Source organism: Schistocerca gregaria, chromosome X, assembly GCF_023897955.1.
Source record: "Schistocerca gregaria isolate iqSchGreg1 chromosome X, iqSchGreg1.2, whole genome shotgun sequence".
In the NCBI taxonomy this organism is placed as follows: Eukaryota; Metazoa; Arthropoda; class Insecta; order Orthoptera; family Acrididae; genus Schistocerca; species Schistocerca gregaria.
The window spans coordinates 345,020,829-345,033,840 of NC_064931.1; the positions used below are offsets into that span (position 1 = coordinate 345,020,829).

Sequence of the window (13,012 nt, forward strand, 5' to 3'; positions counted from 1 at the left end):
TTTGCCGAACTTTCCAGACATAGCTTGTATGATAGTGAAACGTAGGCGATAAATAACACATATATAAGAAAGGGATATGGTGCTACCGAAGACGGCAGGAGATTATTTGGGTACCTCGCATAATCACCGAACAGGTGCTGAGTTGAATGAGGGGGAAACAGGTTTAATGACTGGAAGTAGTAGGGTTGATAAGACACATCCTGAGGCATCAAGGAGTAGTTACTGGTAATGGACGGAAGTGTGGGAGGTACAAATTTCAGAGGGAGGTAAAAGCTTAGATACAGAAAGTAGGTTCAAGTGGCTGCGTGTTGCCTATGCCGTGGTGAAGAGACTTGCACATGCTTCACTAGAGCCGAGAGATCGGTCAAACCAAGAAAAAAAAGTCGTACTTCTTCCTTTGAATGTAGTTTTACAGTTTTTTTCACTCGTAGAACTTTGTCGTGTCATGAAGTTAGAAAATAATCCCATTGCTCCAGCCTTCCTTATGCACATGAATGAATCCGTCAGACTATAGTCCGTCGCACACTTTCAAAGATGTCCAAACCGTGGAGAATGATTACGCAGGTTCCAATCACTCGTGTGATTTTTTGTTTGCGTATTGAGAAATAGGCTCATACAATCCTCTGTTGTCGATCTTGATTGCTGTGCCGTCGTTCCGCCAAAAATGATGTGGATATTCTGGAGAAGTGTGCGAGCATTTCCATTACACCTTCTTTCCTCGCTCGATACGCGTGCCAGTATGTATCGGACGGAGAGTTTGCATTTTGAATCGTTAGTGAGACAGTATTCCTTTCCTGTGTTTGTTCAGGTGCGTGACTCATAATGGCACGGGTCGCTACTTCCGCACTGCCGCTCTGTAGTGTCGGAGTACGTTACTTTGCTTACCGCTATTGATGTTACATAGAGGTCGCAAAAATGTATCGTGACATCAGAAGTTTTCTCTCAGATGTTATTGCTGCAGGTGAGCAAGCCCTGTCTGTATCTACTGCACTAACGTGTAGGCAACTGGCTATATATTTCAAATGAAAAAGTTAGAGAGCCGGCCGCAGTGGCCGAGCGGCTCTAGGCGCTTCAGTCCGAACCCGCGCTGGTGCTACGGTCACGGGTTCGAATCGTACCTCGGGCATGGATGTGTGTGATGTCTTTAGGTTAGTTAGGTTTAAGTAGTTCTAAGTCTAGGGGGACTGATGACCTCAGATGTTAAGTCCCATAGTGCTCAGAGCCATTTGAACCATTTTGATAACCCGTAACAATGCGATGAAGAAAATTGTTCCATTCCGAGAACCGTTGCAAAATTTGCAGACTTGCACCCCCATGTGTCGCTCTTTGCGTTGGTTGGTCAGATTTCGCGGAACTCATGCGGAACAAACTTCTGGTACTGCAGAATATCGTTAACAATGTGTCGAACACTTCTGAACGACATTCTCAATTCTACCGTCATATGCCGTAACTCGATCCGTCTGTTGTCGTGAATCAGCTCCTCCACACAAGGTGTGTTCAAATCTGTTGTTGACATGCGGGATTGGCCACTGCGATCCTCGTCGGTGACATTCCCTCTACCGGCCGCAAACTTTAGACACCATTCTGCGACAGGCTGACGAAACACTACAATCCCTACCAGCTGCCTGTGAATTTGTCGCGCCTACATGTTTTGCCCACAGAAATCGAATAATTGAGCGGATTTCTTCACGAGACCAGTTTTCCAGACGAGTCGCCATTTGTGTGTACCTACTACTGGCACTGAATGTGGCTGAAGCTATGCACAGTTTCCAACGCATGTATCAGAATTACCGTAGCTACTGATTTCGCTGTAACTGACGAAACTATAGCGGCCTTTTACCCTTAGTTATTGATTAGCCAACGCACATACCTGTTTTGTGGATAGTTGTAGTTCACTGGTAGGAGACTAATAACTACTACTACTACTACTGCTGCTGCTGCTGCTGAAGTAATCTTGCGTAACTAAAATTTTTTTGTATCTTTAGGAACTGATTCCTGCTGAGAGTGGCGGACGGAAAGTACTAGTTGTTAGATGGATGTATTGAAGTGGTACTTATATTCATGAAACTATGACCTGAGCCCTAAGTTCACGAGAGGAATAGAATTTTTTATTTAGTAAGAAAAAACTTTGGTGGATACACTTGAAGCGAGAGCATCTTTATTGGGGGAGAATGATGGATACTTGAGGCAACCAACATTATCTTTTGCGAACAACCTTACTGTAGTAGCAGCCGCAGGAGGAAGAAGAAGAAGAAGAAGATAATTTTACACACACAATACGTTCGGTTATTTCAGCGAACATAAAACGCAACTTACAAATATTTGGCGGCCACAGAGGCTATATTGTGTTGTCGATCATTTGGGCCATTATACTGTATTTTGGTCCACATAATTGACTTCTATACTTATTTACCCATGTTAAGTGAGATGGCACTGAGATTGATTGCGTTTGTGTGTTTAGATTGTATAAGTGCCGCCATCACTGCCGTTAGTGACTTTGTACGATATATGTAAATAACAAAATTGAAATGGCGCTAGTTTTTTTACAAAGATTTTTTTTCCAACAGTACGTTGCCTCACACATCGTGTAAGTCAGTTAATTCTAAGTGAAAAATGTGAAAGTATAGTGACAATGGTTGTTAAGCCATAAAGGTGTAATTCGTCTTAGACCTCTTTTTTGTAAAACATATAATTATGTATTTTATCTACACAGGGGAAGAAAGTCTTGGAAGTAACTGGATTATGATCTAAATACTTAATTAGTCCTTGTAGTGACGACCTCTCTTCCATGAAAATGCGTTTGGTGAAATTTGAAGCCCCTGTTTATTTTTCGTGTGGTACGTCCAAATTACTTCTGAAGAGTTCGCTAGACCCAAAGGTTTATGTATCAGTGGTATTTATACCTGTCACAGAAGTAGGCTCTCTTGTAACAACTGGTTCCTGGTCTATACACATTTTCTACGGGCGTACTAAGCTTCAATAGAACACAACAGTTACCGTCTGCCAAATGGAGCTGAAAAACGTTCCTGAAGTTAGAAAGCAGTATGCCTTTCAGTATACGTGAGAGAAAGCGGCTATTGTTAAGTTATCGCCGTTTAAAATCTTGGCGGCTCTTAGATAAGAAACGTAGCACTCTTTCGTTTGAGACCTTGTCCCGCCAAGAAATCTCACGCCACGGCGCGGCGTGATCTCCCGTTATCACGCCCAAGCAGAAGCCTTTTAAGAGCTGCGGAATCTTACAGTACGACGTAAGACATTTCCAGATGCGCGGCGATCTTCCTGCTACCTGTACAAGCATATTCGGCTGTGGAATTTATTGGCAGTGTGACAAAGTACATTGAAACGATGTGGTTTTCGCACATAGCACGATCCCTTGATAAGTGTAGCAACCTCGGCGGAACGCTCTACTGATTTACAGAGGTCACTTTGGTAAATCTGTGAAGACGCTGCAGCCTACGTGCGAAGTTAAAATGTCTTTAATTTCTGAGAGAGGCAATGCCATGACCACTGTTATTTGAGACACACTACGTTAATAATTAAGCTCACTTACCAAGGTGAAAGAATTGTGTGTGTGTTTTTGACAGCAACGGAGAATGATCTTTGCCAGAGGAGGACAAGATCCTACAGATCCTGGAAGAGTTCACGGAGTGTGCCTCTTTCCCATCAAGTGTTCGGAATTATATAATCTGTAAAATCAAATTCATATCTTAAAAACTCGTTTTACAGAGTTAAGTGGTCTTCTGTTGTTACAATTTCATTGCCATTACATTTTCAGTTTAGTAATGCATACTCGCCTCGGCAAGAACTTAATTCCTATAACAGTGGTGTCTGAACGATTGGAAAGACCAGTCTCATTTAGCGCTAAAGCAGCGTTTTTGATATGTGTGAAATTTTACACACTAGTTGTGTTGACTAGTTTCCTAAATTCGAGACACCGTGTAACACATTCCTTTCTCAGCGTACTCTTGATACTGGAATCGTTGCTGTCACGGGGTGGTATAATTCTACTTTACTGTAAAAGATAAGTTATACTGAAAAAGAGGTGATGTCAAGAATATCTGTTTCTCCATACGTGTCTGTAAAGTTTCTGCTGAGGTATATGATTTTTCAAAAAAACCGCGAAATTGATGACCATAAATTCACCTACTTTCCGATTTACTTTATCTTTTGCAGTAAATAAAAAAGAGGAACCGATGATGATGTAACAGTATGACCAAAAGTAAAGTGAGAAAACAGAAATTGTTTTCCTCGAGGCGGCATTGTCAAAAATAATTTTGTGAACGAATAACCGTAACTTTGACTTCTGAACGAGAAACTGCTGAGAGATGTGTATTAACGAACCATTTATACTGATATATTTGGCGTTTGAAACATACACGTCTTTCGAAGTTGTTTAAAGTTTGTCAGTAAATTTTACTTCTGGGAAAATTTCTTGAGATCTTATAAGACAGAAGTAAAGTGCACATCTTGTCACACCATCCTGATTTAGGTTGCTATGGTTTGCCAACATCCGGTTAGGCGAACGTCACGATGTATTTTTCAACAGTGCTTCGACCACTGCCGTCCACAATCACTTCACATTCACTAACAATGAGTTTAATGTTGATTTAACTAAATCATTTATTAATTGACCGTGCTCTGTCTTTTTTATATCTTGGATGATTATGGAATAGCTGAAAAACACTTCAATAGTTCCTATGGAATCTACAAGGAGGGGCACTGAAGTTGGTCTCCAGTGTCAAAGAGCAGGTTTAAGTCGCAGTGAGTGCTGTAAAGAGACGGCTGCCATCCGGTTGGTTCTGTTCTAGGCCTATTGGTTTTCGTGAATGTATGTCGGTAATCTGTCATAAAGTACGTAAAGTCTCACTGTGAAAGACATGAAACTTAATGATGTAGCAATTAGGGTAGCAGGTAAAAACAGCTCGTGGCAGACAGGGAAGAACCGGCAACAAAACAATGTGTTAAATATTCTTACATATAACTGTCTTGAAAGCGAAGTTTTACGATCACGGATAATCAGACATGTTTAACATACAAAATTCTTAGAACAGAAGGTAGGCAAAAAGCTTTATTGGAAGTATCACATTCGGAAACTAGTGCAGACACTGTGCGCTCCTATCTTAATGGTAAGAATGCACTCCACTGTCACTGGTACTGAAACGGCTGTTGAGTTTGCTTCCTTTCCCTCTGTCATACTTCGAGGCAACTCATTCATGAAGATTACTCTTAGCACGGAGATTCAGAACGATCTGCGATAACATTTCACGACTTCATGCAGACCGCTGTTTGTGGGCAATCTTTCTAAAGGGACTGAAGGATGCAGACTGCGAACACTTGACAGAAATATGATTTTCACTCGGTCCGCCATTCAGAAAGATGTGCTCTATTCTGGAGGATACGTTTTTAGTAGGCTTCCAGGAGAACAGTGTAAATGAGATTCTCAAATATATGTCAAAAGTATCTATATTTCATACTTTTCATTCTGTACAAGAGTTTATTGCAACAGTTTAGAGCATTTTACACGAAACAAATGAAAAACTTGAACACGTCTTACATATGAGATAGTAGAGACGTAGCACCAAGGTAAATACCGAATGGTATCTGTCAAGTGCTGAGCAGACATCTAGCAGTTATGGAGCCTAACACACGCTCGCCTTGTCTCGCGTGGCATGTAATTTAATTTAGTAAGACTTGTGAATTACACGTAAGGAGTAAATAACCGTATAAAATATTTTAAAATACGATAACGCCACCTACATTACTCATATAGCGTGCATAACTTAAGATGAGCCACAAATGCAAAGGATGTTGTCTAGTGGTCTTCATGGTGTAGTCCGTCGATAGTGACGTAAGCAAGAGATATTTGCTTTCTGATTTTGGTGAAGAGGGCCACGGTTTCCGTGGGGATGGCATCGATGTTCCAATATTCCTATAGGTGAAACAATTGAAATGATGGAAGGAAATATATCAAAATATAAAAATACGAACACTTGTGAAATGATATGTATTATAGAAATGTTTAAAACAGTTCCGGCTTTTAATTGATTACTTATTCAATAATATGTAAAAAGGGCGCTCTTGGTGTGGGGAATTCCTTCTTGTATGATAATAAAGGTTAATTTTTGTGAAAAATTTTAAAATTATATATTTTTGCGTATTGTTGGGACTCAAGTGGCAAAGGTAACAAGGATAATGACACGGTAGCCCAAGATCACATGGATCCCAAAATACAATTTACCGTTGGACATGAAGATAACAAAACTGTAAATTAATTAGATTTTAAAGTGACCAATTATAGTGGAAAACGCATTGTTGCAATTTACAGGAAACGCAAAATCTAATCACCAACCAAATAAAAAAATAAATTTTAGTCTAAGTTATGCATCCTTTGTGGGCTCTCACTTTTCAATATACATGTGAAGATGGGAAATTTGCCCTGAAACTGGGTAGTGCTTCAGTTTTTAGAACTAAGTAGTTTTTACTACTGTAACGGATTTTACCATCGAAAATGAATAACACTTGTGGATGTCCCATGAAGCGAAAAACTGTATAAAAAAGCGTTCTTTGCGCCCTTGACAAATAGAGCCTTGAAATTACCTTAATACCGAAGAAAAAAATAAACTTTATTTTTAAATAAATTGCTCTAAGAAGAGAACGATACAATATACAAAAGTCTGAAAAGAATTTCACAATATAGGGAGAGTGACAAATTAGTTCACATTAACATGAATTACATGGCCAACATCACAGATAAAATTCCGAGATCATTTCAAAAGAGCACTCTAAAGCATAAAAACTAACTAAACTCCGCGATCAGGCTCTGAAGGCTACTCGATGGCAACCGGCCGCCGTGTCATCGTGTCACTCCTCATCGGTTGCGCTATGGAAGAGCATGCTGTACCGGGTGAGTCAACTATCAGACCTTGGAACCGCTACCTCTAAATCAGGTAGCTCTTCAGTCAGCATCGCGAGGCTGAATGCACCCCGTTCCAGTCATCTATCAAGGACAAATCGCTGGTATTGCCAGGGTTTGAACCCGGGTCAGACGCACTGACCACGCTGCTATGAAGGTGGACAATATAAAAGATTAATTCCACCATTATTAATTCATGTCAAGACAAATGGAGACATAACGTTGGTCAGTATCAAAACAAATGCTGTAAATGTGGAATGTGTGACATAAAATGCAAAGACGGCGACAAACAACATGCGGCACAAATGGGCTGGAATTTTAATATAGGAGTCAGAGAGCATACCTCGGGAAGCAGCTTGTGCTAAATCTACTTTCGGCTTACAACCTCTCAATAACGAACATTCCGATGGAAATATTCAGGAAAATTTACAAATTTTACCTATGGCTGTAACAAATGTACGACTGAATACCAGAGGAGAATTAGGAATATACAGTCATCGTAAGACTTGCTAAACGAACAAACTTACTTCAAGGAGCTCGCTCTTTCATTCATCTGTCACTTCTCCCTAGTTTCTATAACTCTGTGACTATCAAAGTTTTAATTTTGCAAGTAGATCGTACTTACATTTATTGTAGCATTTTTATAATTTTTAAGATCTCATTGATGACTGGCATCTGGAAGAAATTAATATGATACATCAAAAAGGCGGTTGCGTACTGTCATAATGGAAGCTTGCATCCAGTGGTTTGATTATCGCATATAACCGGCAGTTTCATTAAGGAACCTACTTCTGGAATGGATCAGCACACTAACATCAGATGTGTGGACGTTAATAAAGTTATTCATTGGTTTCAACGCTTGTGACAGTCGTCCCGCACTGCCATTATATTGTTCATACCAGCTATTTTCATTCAGCTACCATCGATGCACATCGCAATGGTGACCGTATGCCCTCCATCCTCAACAAGAAAAGCAAAACAAAGATGTTTAGCGGACACCACTGCGGACTACATTGCCATGACTAGAACACAACTGTGCTTCAGTTTAGGTTACGCACACCACTCAAGACTACCACGATAAATGTGTATCACTGGAAACCGTGGCGTCCATCCTCGCTAGAGCCAGAGAAACAAAAGAACTCTTGCTTACGTTACTATTGACCGAGGTCGCTATGATGATCACTAGGCAAATATGTGGCTCAGCTTAGGTTATGGACGCCAGGTAGATTTGTGGTAAATTTCCAGTTCCAAAGGCCTCGGGTTCGATCCCCAGCCAATTCTATGATTTTTTATGTTATTTATCACTTCTTTCACTTCTGGCAATGTTTGAAAATGGAGAATGCCAAGTTAACCATGATTCGGAGTCCACGCTAATCTGCAGACCCCCCCCCCCCCTGTAAAAGTCGGAGGAGGACAACAGCATACCATTTCCAACAGGTGTTAAAAACATTTCTCGGATTGATGATTTTTTTAAATAAGCAATGTAAGCGGCGTTTTCATACGTTACCTCGAGGCTATACTAGTAATACGTCATTACCACTTATTAACTTATTATCTTCAATAGTTGCCTAATGATTGTATACTGGTAGAAGGCGCCCACAACAGTAAATAAACGCGATTGAGATTTTTTTTTTTTTTTAGTCAGTGTGTGAATCGGAGCAGTTCCTCACACAATGTCCAGAATTGTTGTTACTTACTTCATTGTCTATAGTATCGCATGTATCTTCCAATTATTATTTTTGTTCTATCAAGATTGTGTGAAATACGTACTGACTCGTCCCAAGTCTGAATAGCATAAGGTCCCATGCTATAGAACCGAGGAGGATTATGAGGAGGGGGGGGAGAGGCTGGACTAAAAAGTTAAAGTTTTAACGTACTGCCCAGATCTACATAATTACGAAATAAATAACGGTCAATAGCCATTCTAGTTTGTAAATGCAGATTAGATCGAATTTGTTGATGTACTCAGTTCTTGTATATTTACATCGTTGCAGTCTGAGATGAAATCGTGCAATGTAGTTAAAATATTCATGCTTGTTCAGTTCACAAGTTGATATCAGCGCCAATGGTGCATTCCTCAGAGATTAAACATTTTCAGGGGCTTAATCAATGCTAAAAGGAAGTCGAAGTATCATAACAATAATCGACTTTTGAACTTTACCTACCAGTCAGGGGCAGTGTCCAAATAACTGCAAAGTTCGAAGATTCCAAAGTAAGGGCTACATTTAGTGCTTTGTCTCCCTGTTAGGTAAAGTGAAATAGTATATGTGTGTGTGTGTGTGTGTGTGTGTGTGTGTGTGTGTGTGTGTGTGTGAAGCCGTGGGATAGTTCGCTGTAACTGGCCGTGAGCGCTGAAGCGTGCAACACCGGAAGCGGTGCTCGGACAATTTAGCTCTTAAAGCAATATGCTCGCTGACACTCCTCTGACGTCATTGCTGCTATCCTAGTGCTATAAGCGACAATGCTTCTAACAGAGCGAGGGTTTAGCATTTCTAATGTACCACCCAATGCATTGTTCGCAGTCATTTTGTCCTTACGGACGGTTCACACATTCCAATATTTTTTTCTACTTGCTACTTGTTGCTTCTAATCAGTCACTAGTAAAACCGATTCCTCAAGTTTCCAGCACCTTCCACTAGTTTTTGACAGGGGGCGGCTACGTTTGTAGACAATAGCGTCCACAGTCAGTTGGTCCGCGGCGTCGATTGCCACAAGTCATGGCGCATCATTGGACCGCACTATGAACTAGATGCCTTATACACCGCTTGAAAAAACACTGCAATACCCTCAAGGACTATGTTCAGTGGCACCAGGATATGTGCACGACGAGTTGTAGTGTTAATGGTTATTAGTCACGATCATCTGTAATCAGATGGCGCTCAGGACTGCCTGTGCACCCTCTTTTTCGAATCCGAATGCAGAAGCCGTGCTGAGTTCGAAAGTGAACAGTGTTTGCGATATTCATTCTACGGCACGACCACGGCCGCCCCCCCCCCTCCCCTCCCCCGAAGAGTACGAACTCGTGCTGAACGTCAGCCTTTTGAACGGGATCTTATTGTAGGCCAGTGGGAAGCTGGATGGCCGCATCGTCGGACTGCTGAACATGTTGGGCGCAGTGTATCGGTAGTGTGTCGCTGCTTTCAACAGTGGTCTGTGGAACATTCCCATTCCTGTAGACCGGGTCCCGGACGCCCGTGTAATACAGACGCACGTCAAGACAGACCCACCGTGCTAGCTGCAACCGAACTTCGTCCGTGGACGAAATCCGCCGTCGTGTTTACCTGCTGTCTTCAGGGAGTATGGGGAACCGGCTGCTTATAACAAGATTAAGATTACCCGCGCCTCTGGCCAGGCTACCACTGACACCATGACACTGACAGGTATGGCTACTCTGGTTTCGTGAAAGAGTTGTCTGGTACCTGAGTGGGTTCTGTCTGTATGCGAATGATAGATGTACACGTCTATGGAATAGACTTGGTGAGCTGCTTATTCCAGAGTGCATTCAGCAACTTCATACAGGTCCCATCCCATCCCATCCCATTCCAGGCTTAAGGGGTATTGGTGGGGGGAGGGGGAGGGGGGGTGTTAAAGCTCGCAGTCACATTAGGCGTTTCTGCAGCATAAGTATTCAGTATCCTCTACACAGTAGGAGCCGTTATCCCCGAGCTACTGCCATTTCTTCAGCGGGAGGGTGATGTGCATTTTCAGCTGGACAAAGTCCGTCCAGGTACGGATGCTGAGGCGTATCCCGTCTTTGTGGTGCACAGCAACATCACAAAATCTCTCGATAACTAAACAGGTACGGTACATGATGAAGCGGCAACTTACTTGTTCTCCATGGCTTGCAAGAACCATTTCCGAAACGCAAAAAAAAAACAAAAAAAACGCAAGTTGCTAGTGACACACTATCGCAGGATGCCATTTGGCACGTATATGATAGTTTGCATGCGAGACTACACGCCTGCGTTACCGCCAGAAGGGAATAAACTGTGTACTGATAAAACTGTTTGGGTACCCTTTGTTGTGAAGAGTTTAATTTTGTTTGAATTTATCATACTCCTACAATTATACCTGTCACCTCACTTGTCAATAAAATGACCTTGTCTTTGAAGGTATTGCATTCTTCTCACAGCCGTGTATTTAATACAGTGAAATAAGTTTGGTACGGAGCCGCTGCCGGACGACCTGCTCGTGCCGTAGACCTGCACATTTAGCAGGACAATGAAATACGCTCCCACTTCTAAATGGATTTGCTAAGTACTCCACATATGCGAAATGACTTTCCTGGTCGTCAGGGTCACCTAAACTCAATCCTATCACACACACGCTCTGCTTTCGGCAATTTTCTACGTATTACGCTCTGCTTCTATCAGTCTGTGAGACGTTTGGTAGACTATTCAGCTATCATTGACGAGCAGGACTCTTCAGCTCTTCGATTGTCTTGTGAGGTCTCACGGCATGTCAGAGTTATTAGTGAATAGGGGCGCTGCACGCTACTGGTGACTTGCGTTGCTCACCAGTATTGTTCTCTTTATATTCCGAGTCCTGCAGTCAGGTAGTGAGTAACTTGCCAATCAGAAACCCACCGTGCTGCCGAATGGAGGGCCTGATCTCAATAATGTCATCCTCCCGTCCTCTGAACATTGAGTAGGTTAACCCACTTATGTGAAATTCAGTTATCTATATTTTTATGATGTGGTATTGAGTGTCTTGTGTACAGTAGTATTTAGGTTTGATGTACACATCCGAATTGGAAATATGATGTGTGATAAAGTGTTCTACATGAACATGATTCGCATTATATAAGGACACACTCCTGTATTTCTTTCTCCAGAAATATCTTCCCTGGTGAAGAGACAGTAGAGTTGTTGACATGCATTGGCAGGTAAGATCTTTGTGATACCCATCGTCACGGCTCCTCCCGCCGCAGGTTCGAGTCCTCCCTCGGGCACGCGGGTGTGTGTGTGTGTGTGTGTGTGCGTGTGTGTGTGTGTGTGGTGTTCTTAGCATAAATTAGTTTAAGTTAGTTTAAGCAGTGTTTCAGTCTAGGGACCGATGACCACAGCAGTTTGGTCCCTTAGGAATTCACACACGTTTGAACATTTTTTGACAAGCAATTCATATCAGTGGCGATCAATAAAGCGCTGAGGTAGCAAATCTGCTCGTAGTGGTAGCTACTATACAGTTTCTTTTTGTAACAAAGACTTCTGTGAACATCGAAGTACACCATATAATTAGCTATCATTTGTATGCCTGTATTGCCCTTCGTAATCGTAAAGTCCACTTTCATGTTCAGTCAGTGATACTAGCTCGTGTTTGTAATAAATATCTTATTTTTACGAGGAGGCTCCTAAACAAAAATCCCAGCCACTGAAAAAGTTTGTTTTGTACGTTTGGGAGATCCAGTTACGGTTTGGATAAAGTAATAGAAATTTAATGTCTTTTTATTATTATTTGTTAGTAGTGACATTAAATTTGCTACTGGGGATAGTGGAAGACGAAGTATTTCTCGGAATATGTTTATGTATTTGACAGCGTACGGGAGTTTGTTTTTTTGAATGCGTATCAGCCACTTTCTGGTTTTCTTATTCTAAATTTTACGAATTCTTAAGATGATTCTGCCCATAGTTTAATATTTACAGATGTGCAGTAACGAGGTTTGCGAGGAATCCTCAGTCACGGTATATTCGCCTATGCTTAGTAACAACGCTTTTGAATGTTGTTGAACCAACGATGAAACCCAAATTTCTTTTTGAATGTTTGCAGTTCTCTAACTACTTTAGGGTTAGGACAGTCAAAAAACATGACTAGCGTTGTACCTAATGCACTGGGTAAGCCAATCTCCCACAATTACTTGCAAGTAAAGTGTGTTAAATATTTTACAGCATTTCTTTGCTACGGAATACAGCTTGTATACTAAGTAAAGAAAGCCTTTCACTGTGTCCTAGAATATTCTCTTAACGCCTACAAGCAACTGGTTTTATACAGGACTTCGTTGACATGTTTTCGCGCTGACTTACCACAGTGTTTGCTGATAAGGACGTGGATACCCGCATGGTATATTTTGTTTACATGTGAGCACGCCCGGCACCAGTGTGT

The 13,012-nt window shown here is 41.6% G+C and overlaps 1 protein-coding gene across 2 annotated transcripts in view; it reads left to right on the top strand.

Annotated features, from left to right (window-relative positions):
* The window catches only part of LOC126299541 (phosphatidylinositol 3-kinase regulatory subunit alpha), a 290,562-nt gene that overhangs the window by 138,664 nt on the left and 138,886 nt on the right, over positions 1 to 13,012 (top strand). For both annotated transcript variants that reach the window (XM_049991535.1, XM_049991534.1), the window contains exon 3: positions 4,853 to 4,983. In XM_049991535.1, the coding sequence (XP_049847492.1) occupies positions 4,878 to 4,983 (106 nt within the window). In that variant the 5' untranslated portion in view covers positions 4,853 to 4,877. The remainder of the gene's footprint in view (positions 1 to 4,852; positions 4,984 to 13,012) is intronic.